The 21,185-nt window shown below is 36.9% G+C and overlaps 1 protein-coding gene across 4 annotated transcripts in view; it reads left to right on the top strand.

The window, feature by feature from the left end:
- LOC150081578 (DNA polymerase beta-like) overlaps positions 1 to 21,185 on the top strand; it is a 235,180-nt gene that overhangs the window by 180,751 nt on the left and 33,244 nt on the right. For 2 of the 4 annotated variants that reach the window (XM_090379432.1, XM_090379431.1), the window contains exons 10-11: positions 3,762 to 3,848; positions 16,590 to 16,654. In XM_090379432.1, the coding sequence (XP_090235558.1) occupies positions 3,762 to 3,848; positions 16,590 to 16,654 (152 nt within the window). Of the gene's footprint in view, positions 1 to 3,761; positions 3,849 to 16,589; positions 16,655 to 19,473; positions 19,504 to 21,185 lie in introns of those variants that run through there. The other 2 variants (XM_090379435.1, XM_090379433.1) reach the window with 2 other exon arrangements.

Genomic DNA, 21,185 nt, shown 5'->3' with positions numbered 1-21,185 from the left:
AATCTTGCTACCTCTACTCTGCCAGATGGTGACTGGAAGGAGTCCGAGTAGTGTGTATGTGGGGGGGGTATTGTCGAGGCCACGTTATGTCAAGGATCTGAGTATATTCTTACCGTGTGTACGCCATATCCAAAAATTTCATTACTTCATACAGCATGTCCCACTCACTTTTTCTTACTATTGAATACACCATGAATTGTAAAACTAATTGAGCAAGCTTATCTGCGAAAAGATCTAAACCTCCCAGGTTTAGATCTTTTCGCAGATTCATTTCACAAATATACGTGGTCTCAATTCTGATCTCAACTATGTCCATTTCCACTTGCAGTCTGCCAAACCCCATGTACTTTTTCTGACAGAATCTCAGTTATCGGTTGATTTAACTACTGCTCATCTCAGATGCCCAAATTATTCTCTGTATGATTCCTTTCGCCTCAAAGGTGGTACTTGTGCATATGTCCGTTCTGATATTCCCTGTCAGAGACTTGGCAATTTGGAATCTCCTCTCTTTGATCTTCCCTGGCTTAAAATCTCTCTACTTCATTGTGTCAAATTAATCTGTTGTCTCTACCGTTCTCCCAACTCCACTAATCACTTGGAGCTCTTTGACTTCCTCTCTTTGCAACTTTCTCCACTCCAACTTTCCTAACAGTGAGGTAATTTTCCTTGGTGATTTTAATGTTCACAACTCCAGGTGGCTTCCGTTTTCTGGTCACACCAACCCAGCTGGTCGAGATTCTGAGGCTTTTGCAATTACTAATGACCTTGCACAGATTGTTCATTTACCTACAAGAATACTGGACAATCCTAATCATACAGCCAATACGCTTGATCTTTTTCTCTCAAACAACCCTTCTAAGTACACGGTCGAAGTGAGAGGTCCTTTAGGCAATTCAGATCACTACTTGGTGATTGTCTCTTCTCAAGTGGAACCTTTATCTCATAGCTATTCCCAACCTCTTGTTGTTTGGCATTACAAGAATGCAAAATGGGATGACCTGCGCGACTTCTTTTCTTCTTTTCCTTGGTCGAATTACTGTTTCAAAACTTCTGATGTCAACGTTTGCTCAGATCGTGTCAGTGAAATTATTCTTGCAGGAATGGAATCCTTTATCCCACACTCCACTTTAAAATCTCGTCCTTTAAATAAACCTTGGTTTTCCAATAAATGTGCTAAGGCTGTTCAAGAGAAGAATGTTGCATATCGTAATTGGCTTGTTTCTAATTCTCAGTTTCATTTTCTCCCCACACCAAAGCTCGCAACAATTGTAAAGCAGTTATTAATCAGTCCAAACTAGAGTTTGAACAGGCTGAGAGTAGAAAACTTGCTTCTTTCCCTAATGGTAGCCAAGCATTCTGGTCTCTTGCCAAAGCTATTGGCTGCAACTTTTGCCCATCTCTGCTCCCACCTCTGTCCAACCCAGATGGTTCTGTTATCACTTCAGCCAAGGATAAAGCTGACCTGCTAGCATCCCATTTTTCTTCCAACTCACGTATTAATGATCTTGGTAAAACATCTCCCACCATTCCCAACATGCTCGATTCAATGCTTCCTGTAGTCTTCCGTCAAAAGGATGTCAGAAGGATTTTGACGAATCTTGATGCAAAGAAAGCTCCAGGTCCCGATGGTATTTCTCCACTTGTTCTCAAAACCTGTGCTCCTGAACTTACTCCTATTCTTTGCCACGTTTTTTCACTTTCTTATTCCAAAGGTGTTTTTCCTTCTGCTTGGAAATTTGCTCATATCCAGCCAGTTCCTAAAAAGGGTGACAAATCCCTCCCATCCAATTATCGTCCCATTGCATTTACTTCTACTCTTTCTAAAGTAATGGAGAAAGCAATTAACCGCCAACTCTTAAACTACCTAGAAACCTTCCGTCTGATCAACAATCGCCAGTATGGATTCCGTCAGTGTCGATCCACTGGTGATATTCTGGCTTATGTTACCCATTTATGGACTAATTCAGTGTCGATCCACTGGTGATATTCTGGCTTATGTTACCCATTTATGGACTAATTCAGTGGTTCGGTGAAACACAAGTAGTTGCTCTTGATATCTCAAAGGCTTTTGATCATGTTTGGCATAATGGTCTTCTAAACAAGCTTGCATCTTATGGTTTGCCAACTGTTTTTAGTAATTGGTTATCCAGTTTTCTCTCTGATCGCTCTGATGGTAGATGGCTCTCTGTCTTCTAACTTCTCCACTAATGCCGGTGTCCCCCCAAGGTTCAGTTCTTTCTCCCACTCTTTTCCTCTTGTATATTAATGACCTTCTTCCATTGACTGGAAATCCTATCCATAGGTTTGCCAATGATAGCACATTGGATTCCACTTTCCATTTTGAGAAACCTTTGCCCTGCTCAATCAGCTTAAACTTCTCGAAAATCTGCTACCAATTCCTTAAATGCCAAACTTCAGGTAATTGTCCAGTGGGGCAAAGACAATTTAGTTGATTTCAATCGTTCTAAAACTCAATCTTGTCTTATATCTCGCAAAAAGGATTCTTCTGCTCCTATGCTTATCTTTGGCGACACTCCGATTTCTAGGCAAAATGATATATCACTTTTGGGTATTACCCTGACTTCTAAGGCGCCTCCGAAGCCAGGTGGGAAGGAGCAGCAGTGCGTAGCACACGCTTCTTGATTAAACCGGGGTTCGAGCCCGTCACCACCAAATGCAGAGGATGCGGAAAGGTCAGGGAATGACCACCGCATGACCCGGAGCAATATGGCCTTAGTTGCTAATGCTCCTTAAAAAAAAACCAAACCAAACCCTGACTTCTAATATCTCTTGGCACAAGTACATTACAAATATTGCCCCCAAAACCTCTCTCAGGCTTCTTGATTCCATTCAGAAAAGGGCAGTTAGGTTAATTAATGATTCATCTCTAACAGAGTCTCTCCACTCACTGTCTCATAGATGTACTGTTTCTGCTGCATGCCTCTTCTACAGATACTTCCATGGGCACTGTTCTTCTGAATTGGCTTCTGTAGTTCTCGCTCTCTTTCAAAATAGTCCGAACATGTGCAGCCACCAGCCAACATCCATTTACTGTCCAACTTCAAACTCACAGAACGAACTTTTCATCTTCCTCGTTTATTCATTCAACTGCCATTTTCTGGAACAACCTTCCTTCATACATATTTCCTGAAAATTACAGTCTACAGAAGTTCAAGTCCAATGTCAACAAATATCTTCTTTCATCTTCTCAATCTCGAACCCAAGCACGATACTAAGTACTATAGGTTCTAATACCTCTCGTGTTTGGGGTTTACATAAAAAAAAAAAAAAAAACCCACAATTTTAACTGAAGACTTGTAAAATAACATTACTCTCACAACTACTAACAGAGCTCCATGCTGTGGTGCCACAGAAAGGGGAGATAGAAATCTTTTTTTTTTTTCTTTTTTTTTTTGGGCTGCAAGTATCCTTGTACATTGGAAAGTATCATATCTTTAGAAATACACAAAATTTAGTGGGGCGAAGAAACATATCAGAATTCATTAATTGTAATCTCTTCATGTATATGTGATGTTTTACTTAGAAAATTTTCATGTTTATGGTCTATAGTTGCTTTTCTAATTTTAGTTAATCCAAGTTGATATTAAAATTTAATTTACAAAAAATAATTTAAGAAGTTAATATTTTAATTTATTACTTTTAATTTCACTTAATAAGATAAGCATTTGTGCAGTTACTTTTTAAAGAGGTAACATTTTCTCTTATATTAAAATTCCTTTGGTTGATACAATCCATTATAGAGAAATCACATGAAAGATCTTGTTGATCACCTAATGGAAATTGATTTGATAACAGATATCATGTCGATGGGAGAGGTGAAATTTATGGTAAGTTTCCTAGAATACCACAGCATAACATCTATTACTCCAAAATAATGTTAAGATATACAGATTTTAATTTGATACTGAATAATTTAAAATTAAATGTGATTTTACGAGGTGTGACAATGAAGTTTTGAGAATTATTTTGTATCTGTTAAAGTGGCCACCCTGTAAACCGTTATGTCCTCCTGCTGTGTAGCCTGACTCCCCCACACCTGCATGCATAGGGTAAACATTATCAGTCGCTTCAGTCATTGTACAAGTTGGTTCGTGTAAAGACATGTTTGAGTTCTGTGTTACGTGAAAAATGGGATGCTATTTAGAGCAAAGAGTTGTGATAAAATTTTTGGTGAAAAATGCCGAATTGTCAATGGATATTTATGAAAAGTTGACCAGAATTTGTGGAAATGATACCACGTTGAAAAGCATTTTCAATTCAACAAAACAGTTTTGAGAAGGACGTGAATCCGGTGAAGATGCTGAGCGTTCTCGGCATCCTTCCAAGACTTGACATGACAAAAACATTGTTTATGTGCATGATCTTGTTCGAAGCGATAGGTGGCTAACCACTAGAATGATTGCCCAAAAACTAAACATTAATTGGGAAAGAGTTAGACTAATTTTGACTGAAAATTTGTTGATGAGGAAAGTGTGTGCAAAGCTGGTACTGAAAAACCTCTCTCATGAGCAGAAAAAAATTCGCTTGCGACATTCTCAGAAGATGTTTCAGATTTGCTTTCTCGTGCGATTACAGGGTATTTGCTTATGACCTTGAAACAAAAAGGCAAGTCAACAATGGAAGGGAGCTTCCTCGCCAAGACCCAAAAAAGCGAGAATGTCTAAGTCAAAAGCGAAAACCATGTTAATTTGCTTTTTTGATCGAAAAGGAATCGTCCATAAAGAGTTTGTTCCACCTAATGAAACTGTCAATCGACAATTTTACCTTCAAGTTTTGGAAAGGCTTCAAACTGGGTTCGACCTAAAATTGCTTTATCATGGATTTTGCATCATGACAATGCTCCCGCACATTCCGCCATTGTAGTTAGAGTGTTTAACTTCAAAATCGATCACAACATTGCAGCACCCTCCGTATTCGCCTGATTTGTCTCCTTGTGACTTCTTTTTATTTCCTCGACAAAAAGGGGTCATGAAAGGAATGCATTTTCAGTCAGTTTCTGAAATTCAGAATAATGTAACATGGGTATTAAAACAGATACCAGAACGTGAGTACCAGAAATGTTACGCTTAATGGATCCTATGCTGGAATGTGTGTGTACAGTCTGAAGGGGACTACTTCAAAGGCGATGGCTTCACATCTGTATAATTTTTAAATGAATTATTTTTGAAGCTTTATTGTCACACCTCGTATACTATTTGTATATTATCAGTAATAAAATTAAAATTTTTATTAGTTTTATATTAACTTTCCAAAGTTAATACAAAGATAAATCACTAGCCAATAGAATAAAGCTTTTCTTAATTTTTAGCATGTTTATTTTCAAACATATTTTAATTTAAATGTGATATTCTTTGCCTGAAATGGTTTAATAATAATTTTTTTTATATTTATTTTTATTTTGTGTAGAATACACAGGTGAGTCACTGAGTTAATAAGCTGTCTTCTAAACCTTGGAACTAAAGAGAAAGCAGTTTATGATACAAAGCTAACATATGTTATGACATATTAAGCAACTGGTCAAACACTCAAGCATGACATATCTGGAATGCTTGATGTCAGGGCCATATTTAAAGCATGATCAATTTAAAATTCTTCATGCAATCCTACCTTCATCTCCCACCATTGTCTTTCGAGCAAATGAACCAGTGACTAAAGACAACTCTTGCATTACAGTCATGTCCTCCCACCAAAATCAACTTTATTTATTTACTCAATTCGAAGTGTAAAACTTCACCCTGCTATGACAGTATATGTTGGTGGGGTAGATAAAAACAAGTGATCTATAAGTGATATAATGATCTCAGCCAAGCATTTGTCAGGAAAGCTACTGGAGGATAGAAAAGCTAATGGAGGACAAGTCGTCTGGTGCAGATGATACATATTTGGTTGTAATTAATTGGACTGAATATTAGTGTATGAAACAGTTGGGAATGTTAATGAGTGTCATTGAACTCCGAAAGGATTCCCTTGGATGCTGGAGAAGTGCTAATATCTCCCTAATCCACAAAGGTTGTGCCAAAGAGAAGGAAGGTAACTATAGGCCAATGGGTTTGATGTCTGTGTTAGGAAAGATTGGAGTGTCTGTGGTTAAGGATGCCATTCAGGACTATCTCAACAAGAATAATAGATCCCAGCATGCGTTCATTAAGGGATGTCATGCCTGACCAATCTGATAAATTACTATGATGTAATCATTAAAAAGTTGGATGCAGGTAATAATTTACTACAAGCTAGACGGTAAAGCATTTGATACTGTCCATCATGGAAGGCTGTTATATAAACTGGAGGAAATTGAAGTTATAGCAAGAACCCATGTTGTTTTGCAGTCCAACTAAAAGATAGGTGACAGAGGGTGGACCAGTGTAACAAGTGGGATCCCTCAGGGCTCAGTGTTGAGTCCCCTCCTATTTCTAATTTTCATTAATGATATTGATGGAGGTATCCAAGGGAAGTTGTCAAAGTTTGCTGATGATATGAAGGTTAACAATCCCAGCCAGGCATGTTGCTTCAAAATGATTTGGAATGGTGGCATATGTGGTCTGAAAAAGGGCATTTGAAATTTAATGCTTCTAAATGTAAGGTTGTGGAGAATAAATTCCAGTCACATTTATATAAGCTAGGGAGAGAGGTGATAAAAATGGTTCAAGGTGAAAAAAAAGATTTAGATGTTATGATTTTGTCCACCGAACATGAAATGTTCCATAGAATGTAAAAGGCAGCTGAGAAGGCGCATGGGCCATGATTTATAGAACCTTTGTTAGTAGGGCGAAGGATGTCCTCTGTTCAAGATGATAGTTAGACCGCATTTGGTATATTGTATTCACGTATGGAGCCAGCACCTAAAAGAAAGAAGTTCTGGAGATTGTTCAAGGAAGTGTTACCAGTGATGAGTGTAGATTGATGCACAAAGAACAGTTAAAAAGTGTATTCTGCAAAATCTGACAACTGAACATATAAGGGGAGATTGATTGAGGTGTATAAAGTGCTGAAAGGGTGAGTATTAGCATTAGTAAAGTCACATGATGCAAGAAAGCAAAGCGTGACATCATTTTCTTGCATGATAGCATCAGCCAAAAAAAAAAAAAAACCCTTCGCATTTCACCCATCCACTCACTCCAAACGTTTGTCTAGTTCTGCCTTGAATCTATTTAAGCTATCAACTTCTACAACGACAGATGGAAGTTTTTTGTTCCAGGAATCAACCACCCACTGGCTAAAGGCAAACTTCCGCACATCTATCCTACAACTGTCTTTTCTCAATTTGAATTTATGCCCTCTCAGGCAATTATTCTGAGCAACAGGAAGAATCCCATCGGCATTCAGCATGCTCAAACCATTCAAGGCTTTTATACACCTCAATCATATCACCTCGCAGGTGCCTAGTCTCCAGACACTGTAATTTGCAAAACTTAAGCCTTTCTTCCTAAGAGCAATCCTTTGTTCCATTCGCTAATCTTGGTGCCCTTCTGTACATCCTTCTTAAAATCAGCTGTACATCCTTCTTAAAATCAGACCTCCAGACCAATATACAGCACTAAAAGTATGGCCTGACCATTTCTGTATACAAGGTGATAATGACCTCCTTTCCCTGCTAGAGAAATTCTTGTATATCATTGACAAGACACCATAAGCTACTCTTGCAAACCGTCTGCATTGTTCAGAAAACTTCATATCTGCCAGCGCAATTACCCTCAGGTCAATTTCATTCTCTACCACTGTCAGTATAGTACCACACAGTTCATACGTTACTGTGGGGTTACTGCTTCCCCTCTGCTCAACTTTTCTAGATCCTGTTGCAGCAGTGTGCTGTCATTAACAACCCTGCCAACTTTCGTATTGTCTTCAAACTGGAACATTAAGCCTGATATACCATTATCCATATCATTAATAAAAACAGAAAACAACAGCGAACCCAACACTGAACCCCGGGGGACACCGCTAATAATATTAGTCCGTAAAGAACAGTGTCCATTGATTACCATTTGCTGGCTTCTCCCACTCAACCATCCCTTCATCCATAGCAGCAATTTGCCTCCAATACCACACTGCTCCAATTTGTGCAGCAGTCTTCCATGTGTAGCAGTATCAGAAGCGTTTCTAAGATCCAAATATATGATATCAAAATTATTCTTTTCATCCAGTTCCCTTGTGACCACATCATAGTATCTAATGAAATTGGTTAGACAAGTAAAAAAAAAAAGTAAAACAAGACTTTCCCTTAACAAACCGATGCTGGGTCCGAGCTATAACTGAAGTCTTGTCTAGATAATCCTGCAGTGCTTCTTTAACCAGTTCCTCCATTAATTTTCCTGGAACAGAAGTTAAACTAACAATTCTTGTAATTACTTGCATCACCCTTGATCCTCCTTTGTGTATTGGAGTCACATTTGCACATCTCTAGTCCATGGGTACCTCCCCTGAGTCCAAGGAAGCTCTCATAATTATGGCCAAGGTTTTCTTACTTCCTTTGCTGCCTTCTTTAATATAACTGGATAGATCCCATCCACCCCATGTGCCTTTCTTGAGTTTATCATCAACAATTTCTCCTCCACTTTGCTCTCAGTTATTACAAAATCATCTAGCTCACTGTCAGAGTTTAATTCACCTCCGGTATTTCCCTTCCTGAATAACTCCTCATGTGTGAATATAGATGCAAAATACTTATTTGGTTTGTTAGCTACCTGAGCAGGATTATTAACAGTTGAACCATCAGTATCAAGTGGACCAAACTCATTCATCCCCTTCCTCCTAGAATTTACATAAGTAAAGAACTCTTTGCTGTTTTTCTTTGCATCCATCGCCTAAGATTTCTCATAATCTGCCTTTGCCTGCCTACCCTCCTTTTGTGACTTGGTTATTGCCTGCCTGGGAACCCAAAGGTTGCGGGTTCGATTCCCGCCTCGGGCTTGGATAAAAGTACTACAAAAACCTTGGGAGGTGCATTATGGCCACTGAAGCCTATGCGCCAACAAATACCAAAAAAAAAAAAAAGTGACTTGGTTACAGACCAGCTTATATCTATCATAGACTTCTGCGTCACCCATTAATTTATATGTATCCCATGCATTTTTTGTCTCTGCCACATATCTAATTAGTTCATCTGACATCCATTTAGGCCTAAATCTTGAACAATGTTTCTTAGTTGGTATGAAAAGCCTAGTAGTTTCCAAGATTAATTCTTTGAATGCTTCCCATTTTGAATTTGCTGTTGGTAACATCATTAGTTGGTCCCACCGTATAGAATTGAAATACTGTCTCAGACCACCGTAGTCACCTTTACAAAAGCAAAAACCCTTCCCTTTACCCCTGATGGTAGTTACCTCTTTGAGTAAATCCCACTTCAGCACTGTAAATCCCACTGTGATCACTGCCACCTAGTGGTTCCTTTATCTGCAGATTCTTAATGCATGAAGAATCACTACTGGTAATCAGATCAAGAGTATTACTGCCTCTAGTTGCCTCCTGAACATGGTGCTGTAGAAAACAATCATCCAGTAAATCCACAAAAGCCTTGCTGGTGTGTGAGTGACCAACCCACAAATTCCAGTTACTCTCTGGAAAATTAAAATCCTTCCTTTATAAGACACTCTGATTTACTGGCCCACTCTATTTCTCTGTACAGTTGGTTATTATACTCATCAGAGTCATAAGGTCTATAACACACTCCTACTCTCAATTTTGCTTTCCTAGTGCTTATGTCACACCAAACTGAATCGACACTGCACTGTCCAGCCATATCGACTGGCTGTATTTACTTGGATTTTATGTGTTTCTTAACTAATAGCATAATCCCTTCCTCCTTTCCTATCCTTCTTGTACACATTGTATTCCCCAAATTCCAGTTCTGCATTCCTTATATCTATGTGACACTACATAGAGGCATATATTGTTGGGATATCTCTGATATCCCAACAGTATATGCCTTTGATGTTTTGACCAACACTTCAAATTCATCAAATTTATTAACGTACTCCTAGCATTGGTGTTCACTCAAGTATACATGCACCTGTTCCTATTCTTAGCTAGACACATCCCATGTATTTACTTGTTTCACAATGACTCCCAGTCTCTGGAATCCCTTGCACCTTGTTTTACAGGTTGCTGCTCATTCAAATAGAAGCAGTGCAAGAATCACTTTCACCTCTACCAGCGGCTACTGTTAATCTATTAGTCCATGTATCCCTCCGAGCTAGCGGTTTTCGACCCACAAACACTGCCTTGATAGCATCAGCAAATATTCTTGCACCCTTTCTATTAAAGTGTGTCCCATCCCTGTAGAAGCAATCTCTCCTGTTAACAAGTTAACAAGTTAAAAAAATTCTACCCCTTGAGCCTTGCACAATCTTTCCAGAGCCGAATCGATCGACAAGGCTCTCATCCTATACTCCCTCCTATCGTGTCTGGGCAGAATTGCAGACACTTTCAAATTCAACCCTAATTCACACCTTTTTTTCAACAGTGACCTGTACTTGTTAAGTAATTCTGCCGGTCTCCTACTCTTAATATCATTAGTGCCAACACATACAACTATATCACTTTTTGTGCCCTTAAAAGATGATATCCGCTCTACAACGTCATCAACCTTTGCCTCTGGCAGACATACCCTGGTCCTGTTCCACCTATCCTTTTTACAAAGTATGTTCCCTGTTTCCCCGACAATAGAGTCACCAACAAATACTAGTTGTAGGTGACTAGAACAATTCAAGGGGGATTGAGGTACTATAGCTATTCTTTACCGTACTTCCTTTCGCCTTCTTTTAGCTTATGCTACTTTTGTTAACTATATGATATATAATATACCACATACGTATATGTCTAACAGTGGATGGATCTCTTTCTATATAGTTCTACATAATGCTATGTATTACTCTTTTGTAACGCTAGCTATTATTATTATTATTTTGTAAATTAGCTATCCGTCGGGCTAATAGTCATCTAGCCAGCTAACAACTGAATTGTGATATACTTTCGTGCTTTGCAACTTAATTATATTAAATCTAAGCTTAAATTTAAGCTAACATATACTACTTTACCATTATTTGGAATTGCTATCATATACAACCTTACTTTATTTTGTAATTGCTAAGTTATACTACCTAACTATCTTTTGGATACTGTTATGCTGGGCGATGACAACAGAAAAAAAGGATAGCTCATTAATTATGGTTGATACATTGAGAGGGTTAGCCCTCTAAAAAGTCCCTTTCAATGTATCTATTATTTACCTATATTAACTTATTTTCAATTTTAACATAATTTTACATGTAAGGTTTACCTTACTTTGTATTGCATATATATATTTTTCCAGGATACCACTGGCATTACATAAGATTTTATGTTTCTGGGTCAGTTACGTTGTACTGGTTTTTCTCGGTTTGCACTATAACCTGCAATCTTTGTGTAAATTACACCATTAGCCTCTACCACTCTTTTACAGATATTATACTTAGAAGATATTAATAATATACAGACGGATGTAATGTTTAATCTTATGTAGATGGCATTAATCGGATCTGGAATAGTTTATATATCAAATTTAGTTTTGGATTAAATTTATTTATTAAATTTATTAATGCATTTTACTTTGGATATATATATTTCAGTATCGAGTATTACCATGCGTTACTTTATATGACTCATACCTCCTATCAAGTTATATGTATTAATTTATAATGTTACGTTTGTAAAATCTAGGTCATATGTATTTAGTTAAAAAAGTACAATTTAATTGACAATGAAATTTAATAAGATTAATAAATTTTACTGATTAATTGATAATACTATACTGTACTGTACTATACTAAGCTAACAGATTTCTAATACAGTGCTACATATTTCGCTATCTAGTTTTACGTTAAACTTTACGCTATCTAGTTTGGGATATATGTTGTATCGTATAATAATGGCAGCAAGTTATGAATGGTAAATCTATGGACACTAAGTATTAATTAACTTTCAAAATCACTATTTAATTCAAAATAAACCAAGGAGCTTGACTAGGTCTATAAGCTATTTATCGAAAATAATTTAGTATGAAGTCGATGAAACAGGTAAATATAATTAAAAACTTAGCGTTCGCCAGAGTTGCAAAATATACACTTTGCTTAATTATTCTGTTGTTCATGCTGCTCAAGAGTAAAATGAATGAAGGTGCCCTGTTCTCCCTCGTAAGTGAGAAAAGAACCCATTGGCACAAATATAAAATCTCAGGGAATAACAGAAGACTGGAACTTGTGAAGTTCACTTGTGGGCAGTGGGTTGTCAAATACTGGAATGAATTGTGTCCCAGTGTGACAGAGGCAGTGAGTGTGGCTAAATTCAAACAAGAGTTAGATAGTTATCTTGTGGAAATGGGAATAGCATGAATATTTCAAATAGCTTAAATATAACACTTCTCTTCATCAACTTTTATAGTGAATTGTTTGGGGATTAAAAAAATTGCGTGTGTACACTGTACACACGAAAGATGTTTTATGTGAAAACATCTTTGATGAAAATCAGAACCATTTTAAAATTGAACAGCTAGAACCGAAGTTATGAACGATGTAACATTTTATGCCCATGCCAGCTACTTACTATACCGAATCAAGGTTTGGAAGAGGTTAGCGAAACCCAAGCCAATAGCCTAATTACCCATTTGACTTGTATATTTCCCAATCCGATCAAATAGCTGGATTCGTATATTTTCTTGCGTTTTATATGCACAAATAATGCACCTGAGACACTTGTATGGACAATACGGCATTCTGGGCCAAGTGATCAGTGTGCCTGTTTCAGTCAATATGAGATGGTTCATCGCTTGCAAAGGGAGATGGACTGAAACAAGCACATCGATCACTTGGCCCAGAATGCTGCCGTATTGTCCATATCCCGCACCCACCAGAGGTAGTGCAATACCTGTGGGTGCCAGCAATCCTGCTCCCAGGTTGCCCAGGCCTGGAAGCCAGCAAAAAAATAAATAAATGAAAATAAGAAAGTGATCAATTAAAGCATGGCTTCAATATTTGGTCGACATGCCTCTATCAGTTGTATCAAATCACGATATATCAGTCATTCTTTGATGACAGCCACATGAAAATTAATTTGGCTAAAAACGACATAAGGGAAGTGGTTCCAATCAAGGAAAGTTTCATTGCCCAACAGCAAACGTGGTACGAATATAAATATCTTAGAATCACCCCAGGAGAAACTAATGTGCCACAGAGCTCACTGTTTGATGAGCATGCAGAAGAACTTTTGAACTGTCCTTTCCCAGCATTTATCTTAGACAATCTAGAACATTCAGAGAGAATTGACGTGTGACTCTGTTCATGATGGCAACAAGTGATCTTAGACGATCTGACCGATGTGGCTTTACTCCATGTCATCTCCTTTACATAGCAATGAAGATAATGAGATTGATCATGAGAGGCTCTTTGACGGTGGCTTTCAAATATATGGTAAAGATACAAAACGTACCCGTGAGCAAGTTCAATCCAAAGAATACATTAACAGCTGTATTGAAAACAATTTGGCTTTCCTAAGGACAATTCCAAACTCGACCTACTACTGGGCTCAGCATAAGTGTGATTTGTTCGCTATGATTAGACAGCTCTGTAAACCTACAATGTTGCCAAAGAAATAGGTTGGCTGCACTTGCTTCAGCCGTTGTACAAGTTACAGAATAAGGGGCACAATATTAGTGCGGACAATGCAAGCAACATTGACTATGCAGAAGGCGATGCTAGTGAATGAGGATACTGTAACTTGTACGATATGCTTTAAGAAGATTGTGGATGTAATTATGAACATATTGCCGTCGAAACATTATAACCTTATTTGGTCAATTTAACATGGTCAACTTTTCAAGCGCATAGAATTTCAACATCACAGTAGTCCACACGCACACATTTTTCTGTGGTTAAATAACACTCCCAAAGATCCTTTGGGTGAGAACAAAGAAAACACCATTGCAATGATCGACAAGTTAGTGTCTGTCTCTTCTAGCGAGGCTTCAAACTCACAAACATGCATTCACATGTTACAAAAAAAATAACGCTGGTTAAACGACAGATATGTCTATTAGAAGCACCATTCATGCCTTGGCACATGAATTGTGCTTCAAATCAACAAAATTATGTCAACATGTGATTTTGATACATCATTTCTGTGTCACTAAATTGTCATTTCAGATTTGTCTATTTTATCGACAAACCAGAAGTGACGTCAAGGGATGTCATTCCGTGAATAATCATGATTTGTGGTGTGTGGATCAAATCACCAAACCAAAAATGATGCCATTTCTGTCATTGACAACCTGATTAACACCTCTTTTGCCTCCTTGGGATTCACTATTCCGTTACAATTTTGCGACAAATAATTTTTGTGTTGTAAAATTGTCATTTCCAGTCTGTCAATCAAATCAAAAAACTGTAAGTGACATCAAATGATGTAATTTCTGTGTCATGAAATCATGACAAATTGGTTTTACTTCAGTCTGAAATTTAGTAGGTGCCACCAAAGATGTTTTTACATAAAGTTTACAGAATGTTTTAATTTCTTTTAACAAAGAAGTAATAGAGCAGGGTAAGGCATAATGTACATGTTTCACATACTTTATTAGGTATACACATATCTAATAGTGAGTAGGTCCTCATTTAGTTGTCAGAACAGTCCAAATTTATTTTGGCATACTCAACTAGGGTGTCAAAAGTATGCCAAAGGGACGCTTATACCGTGTTGACTCAAATGCTTGTTTAGAACTTTTGATATTGACTGTATACAGATATTCACAATGAAAAGCTCAATTGTATTTGGATCTGAGGACTGGGAAAGCAGTTGCAGTAAGCTGAATTTACTCTCACATTTCTGGAACCAGTTCTGTAATTGTGGCCTTGTGACACGATGCATCATCATGTCAAAAGAACCCATTGAACAGATGGATACACTGAAACTGTGAAGGCATGCACTTGGTTGGAAGGCGCCTCCATAGCCAGGTGGGCAGGAGCAGCAGTGTATAGCACACACTTCTTGATTAGACCGGGGTTCGAGCCCGTGCCCACCAAATACGGAGGATGCGGAAAGGTCAGGGAATGACCACCGCATATCCCCAGAGCAATATGGCCTTAGTTGCTAATGCTCCTAAAAACCAAACAACAACAACTAGGTTGGAAAACATTTATAAGCATATATTAAATGCACTTGTAAGCATTGCTCCACTGGTATCAGCAAACCCGGCACTGCAAAAATACTCTCAGCACCAATGCATTGCTGCCACCACTACCAGCTTGCATTATCCTGGTAAGGTGGTTCCATGGATTCATGCTAATTTTGCCATGTTCTGGTCCTATAATCAGTGTAAAACAGCAAGAACTATGATTCATCCGTTGCATCAGATCAGGCAATGTTTTTTCCACTCTTGCACTGTTTAGTGTCGGCATTTCTGAACCCACTGTAACTTACTTCAATGTTCTTTTGCTAACAGCAGTGGAATTTGGTTCCCCTGTCAGCTACAATACTCCATCTATTGGAGTATTGCAGAATCCAACTCGCTAATTGTGAGAAGCCAACATCCGTTGGCTTCTCACATCAGTGAGCTTTCTAACCATAGGATCACAACATTGACTGTGTATTGTTGTATTTGATCAGGCTCGCTATACCTGATACACAGTTATCTGTTAAAACCCGAGTTGGATTGAAGGTTCCAAGATACTTATACCAGTGTATATGCACCTACCATGTGATGTTCAAATTCACTTTAATCTTTCATCTTGCCTATTCGAAAATACGTATAACAGTACATCTGGTGCTGATTATCATACAACATTCAAATTCATTAAATCTTTCAGCTTGCCTCTTCTCACACTGAATTGTACAAATAAAGCATCACTACATATATTCCCATCCACTTTATGTTGCATGGTACAAACATGATGCTGTTACTGAAAAGGTTTAGAACCATAAACATGAATGTTGCTTGATTAGGCATGTTAACATATACATCTAAAGTTCCCTTTGTCTTCACTCTGTCCGTCCATCCATCCATCTGCATATAATAACTAGTTGTAACAGATGGATTTTCATAAAACTTTATATTTGGCTCATCAGAAAGGTTTGTTGAGCCACTGCAGATTTCTTTAAAACCAGACCAATAGAATTTGGCAATTATTATTTCTTTCTTTGTCCATTTACATTCTAATAATTTAACTCCTGGTGGATGGAGTTTCACAAAAAAAGATTTTATTTGGCTCTTTTAGATGGGCCAAATAAAAAAAATTTTGTTGGGTTATCCCAAATTTCATTAAAATTGGAATAGTAGAAATCTAGAAATTATTATTAATTTATTTTTTGTTTCGTATATAGCATATAGGCTCTTCATACACCACATAGTGTAGCTGAAGCACTGGATATTATGTTTGTTGTCATGTATTAACTGGAGGAATGAGTGGGCTATATGGCAGATGCATAGAAACAGTGTTCTTGGTTAATCCATAAAAAGTTTTTTTTTTTGTTAATAAATCATGAATTATTACTGTTTGCTAACATCTGAAATGTAATGTTTTTTTTTTTTTTCTTTCTTTTTTTAATAGGGTGTGTGCCACCTGGAAGGAAAGGGTAAGAAGGGGAAACATCCTTTCCGAAGGCTTGATATAAGGTAACTGAGAAATAAAATTAAATAAGCAAAGAGTGCAATTACTGATATAGATTGTAAATTTTACTACCTACTTCTAGTTGCTGTTTTATTCAAATTATGTTTACAGTTAATTCATCCACTTCTTAGAATATATAATGTCCTTGGGAAAAAAATCTTATAATTTATGATGTATATGATCTAATTAATTGTGTATACAGTGAAAAATGGAGAGAAATGTTAAAAAAATTGAAAATAAAAAATACATAAATGAATGTGTATGTATTGTCAATTTAATCATATTAACACCTTTCATTTTGTTTTAATACTAATATCTTTTGTCCTCTAGTTGTAAGTAACATATATTGGTGCATCACTAAAACATAACCTTTTTATTAAAATTTTTATTAAAGCCATTACATTCAAACATTTCGGTTCAGATTTTTTGAGGAAACTACGAAATGGAGGTAGGAAGTTCTTGTAGCATTTCATTGAATCTGATATTGCAGTGTTGTTCATAGTATGTAGATAAATTACCCCTTGTATATAAATTAGCCACTTACTATGTAGGCCCTCCATTTCTCCTCTAGAGTAACAAACCAACTCATCTTAATATGGAAAACATCTGCATTATTTAGCCATGCATACTGGTATTTCTTATTTCCCATCCCATGAATGGTCTATTGGATTGACATTTCTGGTAACCTTTCAGCCCAGGGAAATAGGGATTGAGCATGCATAAATTCCCTGGAATCAGTAATGGTTGCTGAGGGTTTAGTAACATTACACATTATCCTATTAAGTAGCTATCACCATTAGGATTATAAAGTCGAAACATTATAACCTTATAAAGCTACTGTAATACAGTGCAGTTGGTTTGCATTGGTCAGTGTGTCCTGGTATCTCACAGTTAAACAGAGGGATAATCACCTCCTTTTGCTAGCAGAGAAAAGGAGGTGATTATCCCTCTGTAGAAGGCAATGGTCAGGCCACGCCTTGAGTACTGCGTACAGGTCTGGAGGCCTCATTTTAGGAAGGATGTAGATTTACTTGAGCGTGTACAGAGAAGGGCAACAAGATTGGTGAGGGGAATGAAGGGATCCTCTTACCAAGAGAGGCTTAAGTTCTGCAAATTGCAATGGCTGGAGACTAGGCACCTGCGCGGTGATCTGATTGAGGTGTATAAGGCCTTGAATGGGTTGAGCACGCTGAATTCTGATGGGATCCTTCCACTTGTTCAGATTACGAACCTAAGGGGGCATAAATTCAAATTAAGAAAAGACAATGTAGAATAGATGTGCGGAAATTTGCCTTTAGCCAGCGGGTGGTTAATTGCTGGAACAAACTTCCATCTGTCATTGTGGAAGTTGATAGGTTGAATAAATTTAAGGAGGAATTGGACAGGCATTTGGAGAGAATGGTGTGTTTTTTTTTTTTTTTTTTGGATGATGCTGCATAAGCTCATACACATGCTTTCTTGCATCACATGCCACTACTACTATTGTTTGTTTGTTTTTTGGTTTTTAGGAGCATTAGCAACTAAGGCCATATTGCTCCGGGAATATGCGGTGGTCATTCCCTGACCTTTCCGCATCCTCCATATTTGGTGGTGACAGGCTCGAACCCCGGTCTAATCAAGAAGCGTGTGCTACGCACTGTTGCTCCTTCCCACCTGGCTACGGAGGTGCCACTCTTATCTCCCCTCCCTCTTCAACTGATCTGCAGCATCTCTACCAAGCATGCTGAAACATGGCCACAGGTTTTATCAGCCTCCTGGTCTGCCATTTGTAAGATGGAACCAAGATTTTTCAAACCAAGTGACTCCCCTCTCCTGTTGTCTAGTGTCTAAGACTTCCAGGTGAAATAGGCACTGAATTGAAAATATTATTTTACATTAATGTTATAGTCCATTGCACATATTTCTGCTACAGCCCATATTGGACAATGTTTTACTCACTATGAAGGGATTTTGTAGTATTGATCAGCACAAACTACCCGTTCAATTTGTCAATGTCAGTTGGATTATCTAAGACTTTTCCATACCCACTACACAAGGATTCAATCTGATTCATTCTTTTTTTTTTTTTTTTTTTTTTTTTTTATATTCCCATATGTGAAAAACTTCTTGTTCCTGTTCTTTGCCCTCTTAGCCAGTGATTTCTGATACTCAGAGTATCCTTTTTCTGTTCTGTTAAACTAACCAGCTTCATATTCAGCCACCTTAGCATCCTCCTCATGATATATTTTTAATGGTCTTTATGCATAATAAGTTTTTTAGCATTTAATATTTATGTACACCAGGCATCTAGATGTCCTAAATGCAGCATTGGCAAAAAAAAATCATTTAAAACCCTAACTGTTTTCTTTACTTTTTTTTATCATATTGAATAATAATAGCACAAATAATAACCTTATTAACAGTAGTCTTGTTATCCAAAAAAACTTTACTACCTCAGTCCCAGCACACAGTGGCTTGAAGTGGGGGGGGGAGAGAGAGATCAAAGCCAAAACTAAACTCTATAGGGATAATAACACATGAGCAAGATATGGCACACTGTGTTCACTAACATGGAGAGATGCGATTTTTTTATTCTCTATTTCTCCAGTTTAAAAATAATCAGGGGCTGAAGATTGAGACTGAACACCACTATAGAGACACATTAAAATTCATGCTGATACAGTTTTAACAGAGATTTAATATTTAAATTTAAGTGGATGTAGCAACCTGGGTTCAAAAGTTTGATTACTATAAAGGTTAGATTTCTAGTTGGCATGTACATTGATCCTATTCATAAAAAAAAAATTAAATAATGAATTTTAATTGGCTTTATCTTCAATTTCAGTCAACATCACTGATCATTCTTTAATTGGAGAAGTATAGCATAAAATAAAATCCATGTTGGTGTACAAAATGCCCAAACACCCCATTAGTGTATTACCATCTATGAAGTTTTGGTTTTGTCTTTGGTTTCTTTCACTATATGTTGAAAGTGATGTCAAAAAATTAATTATTTTTGGATAAAAAGACTGCTCATACTAAATGTATTATGTTCTTATCGAACTGTATTTGAATAAAGAACAGAATTTATAAAGTGCACCACTTTACATGATTTCTAGCTGCTTTTCTTTTCTGTTTTTTTTCTTCTCCCCCCATCTCCAAATATTCAGGGTTAGTGACAAAGCAATTCAGGTCATAAAGTATAAGACAGATTATTACATTCCAAGTGCGGGTTGTTTGTTTGTGTAATGACAAAACTCAGTGAAAATCCTGATTAACTACTGCTCAGAAAATTATAAGTTCTCCCAACACTGACAAAATTCTAACCAGCGTCAACTATTAATTAGGGTAAGCAGGGCATTCACTCTCCTCAGTACTAAACAATATGGATTTCTAGAAAATATCCTCTCAATTTCACTGTTTTCATTATTGAAGTAAAATCACAGATGAAGTCATTGTTTTCCTTGTTTATGAGAATTTGCATTAAATAATCTTTAAAACTTCTTGAGAATTTGGGTTTCATATTGAACAAACTTAAGATCAGTTGCTCTGTTTATGATTTAAATTGTTATTCTACTTGTATATAAATATTCAACATGCTTTTTCTATGTTTCATTTATGTTTAAGTATTATCAACTGCCCAGCAAAAACAATCTTTAGATTGATCTTTCAACATGGTGCTTCTAATGCAATCTTAAAATAATCAATTACAGGCCCATGAAGGCCTCATGAAAATTATAATCCCCTCTCCCCCCACTGTGACTTTAGGATACTTATCACTTATGTCTTTATTATTACTATCTCTTTATGCACATATATCTGTATATTTATTATTGAATGTCATAAATTAAGTGCAGTGTAGTGTACCACAGCCATCCTCTGGGTAATGCAAAAAATTGCATGATGTGGGATCCTTTCCTCACATCTTGCTACAGCCCTCAAATCTTGGAAACCTTCAGTAAAATGGCACAGCTTGATTTGCAAAAACTGCATTAAGAAACAGTTTAACCGGAAATTAATATTTTGCTGATAAAGATATATTTATGAACTGATACCTTTTAGAGATGTTTTAAGACATCTACTTAATATTAGTAGTGACAAATGATGCAAAGAAGCAAGCTTATACAGCATCAGCCAGAAAAACACTTCCCATCTCAATCTGTTCATCCCCTTTAATAATTTGTCTAATTCTTCTTTAAATTTATTCAAACCATCAACCTCCACAACACCAGCTGGAAGTATGTTGCAACAGATTTTCCAGTTACAGAACAATGAAAAAATTTTGTAAATGTACAAATGATAGACTTACAGCATAAAGTACTGTGCTGTAACATTGATATCACAAGATATTTCCTATTTTAGTTTTTATGTACTTAGATTTTGGTCTATCTATTCATATCAGTTATATCAGTTAGTTCATATTCATATCAGTTATATCAGTTAGTTCATATTCATATCAGTTATATCAGTTAGTTCATATTCATATCAGTTATATATTTGTTGGTTGAGAAGTTGGAGTTTTTTACATCTATTGTGTCCTCACCTGCTCCCTGCATG

Source organism: Mastigoproctus giganteus, chromosome 8, assembly GCF_048544385.1.
Source record: "Mastigoproctus giganteus isolate SK-2022 chromosome 8, ASM4854438v1, whole genome shotgun sequence".
Classification (NCBI taxonomy): Eukaryota; Metazoa; Arthropoda; class Arachnida; order Uropygi; family Thelyphonidae; genus Mastigoproctus; species Mastigoproctus giganteus.
This window is presented reverse-complemented; position numbering and strand designations above follow the sequence as displayed.